The 12,038-nt window shown below is 62.0% G+C and overlaps 1 protein-coding gene across 1 annotated transcript in view; it reads left to right on the top strand.

Annotated features, from left to right (window-relative positions):
* TMEM63A (transmembrane protein 63A) overlaps positions 1-11,370 on the top strand; it is a 29,138-nt gene extending 17,768 nt beyond the window's left edge. Inside the window, exons 13-23 of the mRNA XM_058700215.1 lie at positions 358-495; positions 1,883-2,036; positions 4,346-4,452; positions 4,546-4,632; positions 5,050-5,112; positions 6,788-6,950; positions 7,305-7,410; positions 8,763-8,930; positions 9,587-9,702; positions 9,940-10,002; positions 10,506-11,370. Coding sequence (XP_058556198.1) covers positions 358-495; positions 1,883-2,036; positions 4,346-4,452; positions 4,546-4,632; positions 5,050-5,112; positions 6,788-6,950; positions 7,305-7,410; positions 8,763-8,930; positions 9,587-9,702; positions 9,940-10,002; positions 10,506-10,679 — 1,339 coding nt within the window. The 3' untranslated portion in view covers positions 10,680-11,370. The remainder of the gene's footprint in view (positions 1-357; positions 496-1,882; positions 2,037-4,345; positions 4,453-4,545; positions 4,633-5,049; positions 5,113-6,787; positions 6,951-7,304; positions 7,411-8,762; positions 8,931-9,586; positions 9,703-9,939; positions 10,003-10,505) is intronic.
* Positions 11,371-12,038: the final 668 nt, after the last annotated feature.

The raw sequence follows: 12,038 nt of genomic DNA, 5'->3' as shown, positions 1-12,038 counted from the left end.
ACAGCGAGGCCCTGGCCCGGCCGCGCGGTGCGTCCGCGGCCCCGACTTCCTGGGCGGCCGAGGGTGATGATGGCGCAGGGAGCAGCCGTGGTCCAGGGGTGCAGCGGCCAGACGGGGTGCGCACCTGAGCCGGAGAGCCTCGGGATCCTGACGCGGAGGCAGGAGTGACCCCCGGCTCGCCGCGTGGTCCTGAGGATGAGGCCAAGTCCTCCCCGTGAGCTGTAGTAACGGCTAACCTAGCAACCCGCTGATAGAGCAACGGCCCCGGGGCCCCGCGGCGTCTGCCCTCACTCTGCGCGTGTGCGCGGTGCCCCGGGTGTCTGGGCCACGGCCACGTCTGCTCTTCCTTCCTGGCAGCATCCTCAAAGACTTCAACGCCTGCAAGTGTCAGAGCCTCCGGTGCAAAGGCGAGCCCCAGCCGTCCTCCTGCAGCGCGGAGCTCCGTATCTCCAAGTGGACGGTCTCCTTTGCCACGTACCCCGAGGACATCTGCTGGTGAGGCCCCGGCCCTGGACTGGGGAGGGGGGAGGGGCCCCAGGCCGGGCATCACAGGTGCGAGCTGGCCTTCAGGGCCCCCCCACCATAGCTCCTGGCTCCGCTCTGGGCCTGGGGCGGGCGTGGGGGGATGCGTCAGGTGGGGGGGGGCATCCACACCCGGCACTGCGCTCCAGTGATGCCCCCCCGGCATCCGGGGTGTCCGGGAGCCACGTCTATAATTTCCAGTTTCCTTTCGGCCGCGTTGAAAAAGTAGAAGGAAACTGTTCAACTTAATTTCATAATCTCTCTCTCCTTATATATCCGAAATATTATCACTCTAACGTGATCAGTTACCTTCTAGTGGAGATGCGTCTCCTTTTCATACTTAGTAGCTTTGAAATCCGGCGTGTATGTTCTTTTGAGTCGGACCAGCCCTGGTTCAGGGCTCGGTAGCCCCTGGCTGCTGTGTCGTGTGGCGTTAGGTCTAGCCTGGGGACACGCTGCTGAGCTCGGCCGCGTCCACGGGGGCCGTTGGTGAGCCTTGAGCACAGTGCCGCGGGTGAGGGCAGCCCCAGCAGAGCCCCCAGCGTGGCTGGCTTCAGCTCCCCGCCCAGAGCGAGCTTTGGGAGCGTCTCCGTGGCTCCGAGCTGATCTCTGATGGTTCACAGGGCTTCCCAAACGTGGGGGCAGCGTGCTGCTGTGTTCTCGGTGGGGTGAGAGGCCAGCATGGCCGCCGTGGGGCCTGGGCACTGCTGTCCCCTGCCTCCCTCCCTCTGCGTGCACCCAGCCCCCGGCCCTGTGTCGCTGGTCACCAGGCCTTTTAGATGTGGCCGTGTCGTAGCCTCGTTCTGTCTGTCTGGGTGACCGTGGAGTCCCTTTGGTGGGTTCTGGCCCCCGGGCTGTGGCCGGGGAGCCGTGTGAGTGGTGGATAACCTGTTTTCTCTCTGAACTCAAGGGGACCCCGCATTTGACCTTGCTGGAGCTGAAGGTCGGTACAGAGGGCTCACCTGTACTCCTGGGGTCCAAGTGCCTCAGTCTGGTCTCTTTTTTTTTTAAAAAAAATTTTTTTTTTCAACGTTTATCTATTCATTTTTGGGACAGAGAGAGACAGAGCATGAACGGGGGAGGGACAGAGAGAGAGGGAGACACAGAATCGGAAACAGGCTCCAGGCTCCGAGCCATCAGCCCAGAGCCTGACGCGGGGCTCGAACTCACGGACCGCGAGATCGTGACCTGGCTGAAGTCGGACGCTTAACCGACTGCGCCACCCAGGCGCCCCGCCTCAGTCTGGTCTCTTGCCGGGCCTCGATGTGACCCGCTGACCCACCTGGGGGCACCGGGGGCGTGGTCGGCAGCCCGGCCTGGGGGGGGGTCTCAGCCTCCAAGCCTGTGTCCCCTCCTGCAGGAAGAACCTCTCCGTCCAGGGTTTCCGCTGGTGGCTCCAGTGGCTGGGCATCAACTTCACTCTGTTCGTGGGGCTCTTCTTCCTGACCACCCCCGCCATCATCCTGTCCACCATAGACAAGTTCAATGTCACCAAACCCATCCGTGAGCTCAACGTGAGTGACTATGCTACAAGCCCGTCCTGCAGGGCTGGGGACAAGAAGGCGTGGGGGGGGGGGTGCGGTGGCTGAAGCCCAGGGACGTGGGGGCTGAACCAGGAGCCGTGCCTCTCAGCTCACGTCTGTGCCTTTAGGCCTTGAGCAGGTGTGGCCACATTTACGACACTGGTTTATGACACGCGCGTGCCCGTGCGTGTTTTCGAAATCAATCTGAACATTCAACGGTAGGGTCGTGTGAGCTGAAGGGCACGTACTGATGGAAAGTTAAGTATCTGTTACATAATCGTCAACTCATTGATTCTAGATAGGCAACAAATGATTATTTAAAATCTTAGACAAATCGAGACAACGAAACGCTTCCTGAAGTGGCCTCTGCTTGAAAACAATATTGGTTTCCCCAGGGCACCTGGGGGCTCAGGTGTCCACCTCTTGGTTTTGGCTCAGGTCGTGATCTCACAGTTCGTGAGATCGAGCCCCTGTGTCGGGCTCTGAGCTGATAGCGTGCAGCCTGCTTGGGATTCTCTCTCTCCTGCTCTCTCTCTGTCCCTCACCTGCTCGCTCTTTCAAAATAAATAAATAAACGTAAAAAAATTAAAAAGATACTGATTTCCCATAATTGGCTCTGTTGAAATATCCCCCTAAATCTTTTTTTTTTTTTCTCCAGTTCCACTTGGCATTCAGACAGTCACGCTCAGGGCAAGCACGTGGGGCTAGAAGGCGTGAGGGCCTCGCTGTGCCATCCCCCAGCTGACGAATTCCGAACGCTGGGTTTTCATCCCAAAGCTGGGGCGAAGGCACCTGCCGGATGATCCTTGCGGGGTTCTGGTGATGGTGACCACATAAGCTGCTGTGTGGCCCAGGCCTTCTTACCCGAAAATAACCCCTTGCGCACATTAAGAATTTTGTTTATCTTTAAAAGCGTGTCAGTGTTCACGCCTTTGTGCATCTTTGGATGTATGGCCAAGTCTGTTCTTTTGAGGGTGGAATCGGCCGAGTGGAACCCTCTTTGTCGATTCTCCCTAAACCAGTTTCGGTTTCTTATGGTAAAGCAAGAATCTACAGATATTTGCAACACTGTTCTAAGAACAGGACCCTCCTGGCTCTCATTCCGTCCGTTTTCTTTTTTTATTTTATTTTATTTTATTTTATTTTTGGGACAGAGAGAGACAGAGCATGAACGGGGGAGGGGCAGAGAGAGAGGGAGACACAGAATCCGAAGGAGGCTCCAGGCTCCGAGCCATCAGCCCAGAGCCCGATGCGGGGCTCGAACTCACGGACGGTGAGATCGTGACCTGGCTGAAGTCGGCCGCTTAACCGACTGCGCCACCCAGGCGCCCCTCATTCCGTCCGTTTTCTACAGTTCATTTACTCTCGTCTCATTCAATAGCATTAAAAAAATTTTTTTTATATTTATTTTATTTTTGAGAGAGAGAGAGAGAGACAGAGTGCGAGCAGGGGAGGGGCAGAGAGAGAGGGAGACAGAGTCCGAAGCCGGCTCCAGGCCCTGAGCTGTCCGCACAGAGCCCGACACGGGTTTTAAACCCACAAACCACGAGATCGTGACAAAGTCGGATGTTTAACCAACTGAACAACCCAGGCGCCCCTCAATAGCATTTTTTAAATTTTTTGTTTGAGAGTGTGCATGGGTGGGGAGGGGGGCAGAGGGCGAGAGAGAGAGAGAGAGAGAGAGAGAGGGAGAGAGAGAGGGAGAATCTCGAGACTCCAGGCTTAGTGCAGAGCCTGACGTGGGGCTCGATCCCACAGCCCTGGGATCATGACCTGAGCCGAAGTCGGACACCCAACCGACTGAGCCACCCAGGCGCCCCAGTACGCAGCTTTTTAAAGATGCCTGTTTTATCAGGGAAAGTAGGCAGCTCCTGTGATTGCAATAGTGAGCATATCAGGCACAGGCAGTTAGGTCACTGCTGGGCAGGAGGGAGCTGAGCGGGCAGGCCTCCTGGGGAGGCCCTGGCTTCCGTGTTCCCACTTGCCCTTGGTTGCGCAGAGGGGAGCCGGCGGTGGGGGTCGGGGGGGCGCGGTCGCTCTGGGCAGTCAGACAGGTGGAGATCGGTTGTATGTGAAGTTACTTTCTCTGCTCATCCAGCCCTACTAACACCAAGTGCAGTTCTGGTCTGTTCGGCCAACGGCACGGGACACCTGCTCTGTATGGGGCACAGCGTCGGCCCTGGGGGGCAAGGCAAGGGCGACCGGGAGTTCCCGGAGTCGCCGTGACAGCAGGTCGTGGCCTCCAAGCCCCCATGGCCACAGCCTCTCCACCTGTGTCTTCTGTGGGCCGTGTTTTGCAGGACCCGGTCATCAGTCAGTTTTTCCCGACCCTCCTCCTGTGGTCCTTCTCGGCCCTGCTCCCCACCATCGTCTACTACTCCACGCTGCTGGAGTCTCACTGGACCAAGTGAGTGAGGACGCTCGCCTGACAGCGTCCGTGGGTGCCCAGCAGGGGTCTTGGGGGGAGCACCGGGCAGGGCTCACCTCTGACTTCCTGCAGGTCAGGAGAAAACGAGATCATGATGTCCAAGGTCTATATATTCTTGATCTTCATGGTGCTGATCCTGCCGTCCCTCGGCCTCACCAGGTACGCGTCGTCACCTCCTGCCCTGAGTTCACAGTCAGGGTCTGGACAGCTCTGTCCCCAAGTGGTTTTAGAGGATGCAGATCCCTGACGACACTTAAGCCGGTCCCTCCCACTTGGGGTGCCGTTGGGCGGCAGGCTCACGGATTGTTCCGGAGATCCGGTCTCTCTTCCTTAAAAAGAGGCTTGAAGACAACATTTCCGCCCAGGGGGAGGGTAGAGTCACGGCTGTGTTGATTTTAAGGGAGGGGGCCGCCGTTGGAGCAGCCCCTCATAGGCTGCTCTGGAGTGGGGGCACCTTAGACGACAGATGGGGGTCCCGATGTCCCGCCTGCTGGTGAGAGCAGGGAAGAATGAAAACGGGTCGCGATCACCTGGAGGGCTGGACATAAATTCTTACGGGATTCATTTTTCTTCCAGTCTGGATTTTTTCTTCCGGTGGCTCTTTGACAAAACTTCCTCCGAAGCCTCTATCAGGTTGGAGTAAGTATCGGCCACGTTGCGTTTTGGAGCCGTGGTCCCGGGGAGAGGTCCCACGGGGGCTCAGCCGTGGCTGCGCTGGGGATGGGGGCGCGGTGGCCTGTGCCCGGCACAGACGTCTCCTCCTGAGGCCATCGGGGCCGGGGAAGCCCACGGCCCCTGGCAGGGCTGAGGCCGCCCTATGGGGGCTGACCCACTTTGTGCCAGGTGTGCAGAAGTGTGGTTAATCTTTTAGGCTGAAACTCCATCAGGGGCAGTCTTGTTCATTCTTGGAAACTCACTTACTTACTGAGAACGGAGCCGCTCAGGCAGAAGGAACCCGTGGGTCCCAGTGGTGCCGGGGAGGCCGGGGTGGGGACGGCCACGCGGCTGTGCGGTTGGGCCCGGGCCCCGTTTACCCCCGGAGAACAGAATAAACCTGTCTCTGGGGTGTGTCCCCCTGACAGGGCGTTGCGGGCTAAATGCTTTATTCTTTTTCTCATTGAACCTTTACGACAAGCTGTGGGGGTAGGCGCCATTGTTTCTCCATTTTATGGATGGGGAGACTGAGGCTCAGAGATGTTGGAATAGCTTGCCCTGGGCTACCCAGCCCGTTAACTCGGCCTGAGCCCCGACTGCCCTACCCTTTGGGCCCTAATACTGGCCCCCCGCCTTGGCATTGACTCATCCAACCCAGTGTTGGTAGGAAGGCTGGCCGCGTTTCCTGGGAAGATTAGACCGAATTATTCCACGTGGGTTCTTGCTGGTCAGGCTGAGGGCTCGGGGGCTGGCAGCCACAGGCGGGCACCCACACACCCAGCCAGCTCCCGTCTGGGTGGACTGTGGCTTCCAGATGGCCAGATCTGGCTCTCGGGGCTGGGCCCTCACCTTCATGAACCGTCAGCCACGTCTGACACATCGTCACGCCTTCGTCTGCGAAGGCTCCAGGATGGCCCTGTCCCGGTTCTCTTCCCATCGCGGGTTCTCCTGCGTCTCCCCGATGCCTGTGGCCCTGCTCCCAGTCACCTCAGCTGGACCCCGGCCTCCGTGGCCCCGTGCTCCCGAGTTGGAGCCTGCGGGCCCCGTGCACCCGCGGCCCTGCGCCCAGGGCTGCCCACGAGTGTCTGGCTGCCCCAGCCGAGGGGCCCTGGGGCACCTGTCCCCTCTGTGCCCTCCCCCGCCGCACCTGGTCTGCCAGCACCCCTCCGGTCGCCCCGCCTCACCGATGCCAGCGGCCACCCCTGTGCAGCCCCAGCCCTCCCTGCACGCATGCCCTGCCTCTCCCTGGCCCGCGGCCCCCCTGCCCTGTGGGTGCGCGCGCCCCGCACCCGCCGAGAGCCGCTCTCTGCCCGGTCCCTGGACGCTTGTCCTTGCCCTCCTGCTCCGCGAGCACGGGTGTCACCTCCTTAGGCCTCTCTGGCGGCCCGTGTAACAGGGGGCACGTCGTCCCTCCTCTGCTCCGGTTCCCCCGAGCACACGTCACATCTGGCATGCTGTGTGTCCCCTTCGCTGGGATGCAGGCTCTCGCAGAGCAGGGCAGGGGCGGGGGTAGGGCAGAGGCAGGGGCAGGGCCCCCCTTTCATCTCTGAGCCCGGAACACGGAGCGAGCATCCGCACCAAATGCAGGGGTTCCGCTCCCGCCCCGTCGAGCGCCCCTCCCCGGGGCGGGAAAGAGGCTCACAGCCCGGCCGCCCCCCAGGTGCGTCTTCCTGCCCGACCAGGGCGCCTTCTTTGTGAACTACGTCATCGCCTCGGCCTTCATTGGCAACGGCATGGAGCTGCTGCGGCTGCCGGGCCTGGTCCTCTACACCTGCCGCATGGTCGTGGCCAAGACGGCCGCCGACCGCAGGAACATCAAGCAGGTACACCCCGCCCCCCTCCACGGGGCCGGTGATCACCCAGGAGGCGCGTCCTGGGGGGGGACGCACTCTGCACCTGTCCTCTGCGTAGACGCGGGACTCTCGGGCTTGCTGCGTAGACCTGATTGGAGCAAGGGAAACACTGAGAGAACGAGACTCCTTTACCCCTGGCGGCCTGGGTGTGAAGCGAGCAGGGCCAGAGAGGTCCGTGCAGACGGCACCCGGGGCGGGCCGGAGAGGGCCGTGGGGCAGGGGGCAGCCGTGAGCCTCCCGTCTCCAAAGTCCTCCCCTTACGGCCCCCGTGGCGTGGGCGGGTGGCGTCTGGAGCAAACCCTGCGCTCTGCCCTCTTGGCACAGAACCAGGCCTTCCAGTACGAGTTCGGAGCCATGTACGCGTGGATGCTGTGCGTCTTCACCGTCATCATGGCCTACAGCATCACCTGCCCCATCATCGCGCCCTTCGGTGAGTGTGGCCCCGGGGGCAGTGGCTGACCCCTCGGGGCACCCTAGGGGTGCCCCCCGCACACTGAGGACTTCTGCAGCGCCCGGGAGCCACAGGGACATCCCTGGTCCTGCTGGCCATCCCTGGTGGCGCCCTGATCCCAGCGTCCGGCAGCTACCGCCTGGCTCGCGGGTGACCGCGCCGCGCGGCAGACGCGCTCTGAATGTGTGCGCTCCGTGGGTTGTCACTCGTACCGCTCGACGCATCTCGTTTGTGGCCCCTTTCACACTCAGTGTGACACGAGTGAGGAGTAGACCCAGGATCTGAGCTGAGGACTGTTTGACTTTAAAGACCGAGGTCTTGCAGCTAAAATAAACGTGAGGAACTGCAGACAGGTGGAAGATTCTAGAAGGAAGTAGAACACCCAGCACACTGTTGGCACTGCAGCTGAGGTTTAGGGGCGGGAGGAGGTTTTAGTTTTCCGTTTACTCTTGAACTATTTAAAAAATCAACAGGTTTACTTTTTTTTTTTAGTGTCTGTTTTTGAGAGAGACAGAGCGCAGGTGGGGGAGGGGGGAGAGAGAGAGGGAGACACAGAATCTGAAGCAGCTCCAGGCTCCGAGCTGTCAGCACAGAGCCCAACGCAGGGCTCGAACTCATGTACTGTGAGATCATGACCTGAGCTGAAGTCGGACGCTCAACTGACTGAACCCCCAGGTGCCCCAAAAGTATTACTTTTTGAAAACAAAACAGGAACACCCAGCTGGCTCTGTCAGTGGAATGTGCGACTCTTGGATCTCAGGTTGTGAGTTCAAGCCCTGTGTTGGGTGTAGCGATTACTTAACAATAAAACCTTTAAAAAAAAAAAATAAAAAAACAAAATTTTAAAGATCCTGACATAACAGAAGCACATCCACCCTGTGTGCCGCCCCTGGGGCAGGACCCTCTGGCACCTGCCGCCTGATGAGTGCGGAGGGCCAGCTGGAGCCGGGAAGGGACAGAGAGAGGGAGCCCGGAAGGACGGTGGGGGGCTCGCGGGGGAGGGCCCGGGCAGAGGTCGGGCCAGGCATTCGGTACAAAGTAACTTCTTTCTGCAAAATGATCCTAGAATTTCTGTCTTCCCTAGGGACAGAATGACAGCTGCCTTTTACTCCTTGGGGTCAGGGGGAAACTGGGAGAGGGCCGGGGAGAGAGCGAGCGAGCGCGAGAGCGCTCCCGAGCTGCCGGGATCTGCTTTGAGCCCCACTTTGCCTTCGTGTAGTCAGATGGCAGACCAGCCCGGCCCCGTGGACAGATCGATGCCCCGGGAGGGAGGGGGCACGGGGGCCCCTGGGGCCCCACCAGGCTTGCTGCTCACGGCCCCGTGTCCGCAGGCCTCACCTACATCCTGCTCAAGCACCTGGTGGACCGTCACAACCTGTACTTTGCCTACCTCCCGGCCAAGCTGGAGAAAAGGATCCACTTAGCGGCCGTCAACCAGGCCTTGGCCGCCCCCATCTTGTGCCTCTTCTGGCTCTATTTCTTCTCCTTCCTGCGCCTGGGTGAGGGGCCCTCTGACCAGGGCGGGGTGGGGGCGGGTGGCGGCCCTCGGCCTCCTCTTTCCACATCCACGCCAGCCCGACAGCATCCAACCCGGTGTCCAGTCGGAACGCGGTACCCGGGCTGAGGGCTGGCTGGGGACAGCGCCGACGCCCCGGTTCCCGAGCTGGCCTGAGCCCGGGGAACCCTGGAGGAGGCCGCGTCGCTCGAGAAGCCTTAGAAGGCAGTCCCTCTGTGAGCTCCGCAGGGGCTGAACCAGAGGGGACGGGCAAGGGGGCCGGATTGCTCTTTGGGGGGCGGGGGTGGAGAAGGGAAAACGGACACTCTCGGGGAAAAGAAAAAGGCAGACGGGACGTGACCGTGCCCCAGCCAGGTGGGGGAGCTTCCGTCCCGCCTGGCCCAGGACGCTGGAGCCTGGAGGGGGCTGACCGTTGGCACAGGCCATCGACTCGGTGTCCCAGTTCCTGCAATCCAACCAGGGGCGAGGCCAGTGGGTCCCTCTGTCTGTCCCAGCGATGAAGACACCACCCCAGCTGCTGGAGGGCGGGGGGCGGACGCTCTTTTCTTCCCTTTCTGCCCGAGGCAGAGGTCACGCACGGCTCCTGCCCCAGACGTGGCCCCTCTCCCCCCACTGAGGCTGGCATCCCTGTGTCCCCAGGTCTGAAGGCCCCCCTCACCCTATTCACCTTCCTGGCCGTCCTGCTCACCATCCTGGTCTGCCTGGTCTATACCTGCTTCGGATGCTTCAAGCACCTCAGCCCTCTGAACTACAGGGTAAGGGGCACCTCATCCCAGCGCGTGTAGATTCTCCGTGGGCAGGCCTGGGGCTGGGGTGCGCCCTGCGCTCCCCGCCCCTTGCCCTGCCCTGTGCCGCCCGCCCCGGCCCCTGCTGCCAGGAGCCTGGCACCAGCTGGTGCTCTTATCCCGAGCGGTGCCGGTCTGTGTGCTGGGAGGATGTTCATCTGGGAAGGGCCTTTGGTCTCTCATCGCGAGTTTCTGTTGTGTCTGCAGACGGAAGAATCGGCCAGCGACAAAGGGAGCGAGGCCGAGGCCCACAGGCCACCGCCGTTCACGGTGAGTGTCCCCGGGCAACGTGCCGAGCATCTCCTGTCCAGACAGAAGGGCCCCGACCGCGTGGCACCCACGTTCCTACGTTGAGGTCACGGGAGAGGGCATCCCGGTCCCGCGGCCTGGATGTTTCACCGGGCGCCCTCCTCCCTTCCCGGCGTGGCTAATGCCCGCTGCGGCCTGCTGCGTGAAGCCCCCGGCGTCCTGCTCCGGGTCCCTGACAGGAGCCAGGGCTGCGACAGAGACCCCGTCAGCAGCAGCCTTCTCTCCAGCCGCTTCAGGCACTCTGATGGGTGTCAGTCCTTGGACCAGCCCCAGGGAGACGGTTCTCAGATTCACTACCCAGGGGTGCACCTGCCTCCGCGGACGAGGAGACCGAGGAGACGGGCAGGCGGGTGGCGGAAATGCCTTTCTTAGCCAGGCTCTGGGGGAGGGGCCGGCGGGGGGAGTGGGGAGGAATCTCGTGCCCAGCCCCCGCTCCAGGTGCTCATGCCCCCGTATGTTGGCAGCCCTACGTGCCCCGGATTCTGAGCGGCTTGTCCTCGGAGAGAACGGCCCTGTCCCCACAGCATCAGCAGACTTATGGAGCCGTCTGTGACATCAGTGGGACCGTCCTGGGGCAGTGTCCCGCCCAGGGCCCTGCGGACAGCGACAGCAGGCCGGCTGCCTACCAGGAGGCCTGAGGGCGGCCGGGCCAGGCTCCGAGGACGGAGAGGAGGAGACCCAGGTGGAAAAGCGGCTTGACTCGGGCCCCAACCAGGCCCAGGACTACTCTGACCTGTGTGAAGCACACCTGCTCTGGGAAGACGGACCCAGAAAGGTTCCCCGGGCCCTTGGCCGAGGAAGACAGGGCGGGGCCGCCACGCAGGGAACGGCGGCCTTTCTGGTCACAGCAGCAGGGAGGGGGGCCGGTGCGTGCCGGGGACTCTGTGCGTCTCCAGGTCCCCCTTCTGCATAAATGTCCCAGCTCTGTAGCTGGGACACATCCCTGGTGATTCCGCAGGACCACATGTGGGAACGGTGCCCCAGCAGCCCCTGCGGCTGTCCCAGGTACCCGGGAGGACACAGCGAAGGACTGGTCTTCTGTGAGGATGGACTGCCCACCACCTCTGGGCACACACCCGGCGATAACCAAAGAGCCTGCGTGTAGCTCTGGGCGGGGCCGCGATGCTGGGCGGGGTTTCTTCCGGCCCCCCCAGACCCCCCCCATCACCGCATCCAGCCATCTCCCACCCATCGGGGCTGCGCCGCGGGAGCAGGAAGGGACCAGGCTCCTTGTTTCTGTGTCACACTGCCAGTGACAGTGGCTGGGTCAGGTCACCCTGCAGCAGGCAAGGGCAGGAGGACCACGAATAAAGCGCTCATTCGGCCAGACTGGTGAGGTCAGGGCCCCATCTACCTGCTCCCTCCCAGGCTGGGGCTAGTGCTCCCAGTGCCCTGGAGCCAGGGGGAAACCTGAGTGGGGCAGGGGGGAGGAGGAGAGGGTGTCTGCCCCTAGCTGGGCCAGGCACCATCCTTAAACTGTGAGGACAGGTGGCCCCTTGCCTAAATTTTTCTCCCCATGGGACAGGGACTCTGTTCTGGGCACCTGCCAGAGAAGCAGCCTCCCACTGCTATTAGGGGGCGCCAGAGGCCCAGGGGGGCCCTTGTGCACGGGGTAGGTGGGTGGGGGCGGGGGGTGGCTCCATCCTGCAGGGGCGAGGCTGGGGCTGGGGCTCCATCTGGCAGGGGTGGGGTGGGGCTGGGGGGGGTGGGCTCCATCCTTCAGGGAAGGGGGTAGGGGTGGGGCTCCATCCTGCAGGGGCAGGGCATGGCCCAGGCCTCCTGAGACCCCACCCCTGCACCACCCAGCCTCAGGTCCTGCTGGGTGTTCTAGGTGCCCAGGACACCCGGTGGGGGAGGGGGGGGTCGAGTGGGGCCTCCTTCCCCAGCCCAGACCGTATGCCTGCCAGCTCTCCTGGGAGGGGACCCCATGTGGGGCCGGGACAAGCAGAGGTCACCTGGTTCCAGCCGCTCTGAGGACTAAAATCATTTATCGGCAT

Source organism: Neofelis nebulosa, chromosome 15 (assembly GCF_028018385.1).
Source record: "Neofelis nebulosa isolate mNeoNeb1 chromosome 15, mNeoNeb1.pri, whole genome shotgun sequence".
In the NCBI taxonomy this organism is placed as follows: Eukaryota; Metazoa; Chordata; class Mammalia; order Carnivora; family Felidae; genus Neofelis; species Neofelis nebulosa.
The sequence above is the reverse complement of the archived record's forward strand: the minus strand, read 5'-3'. Positions and strand labels throughout refer to the sequence as shown.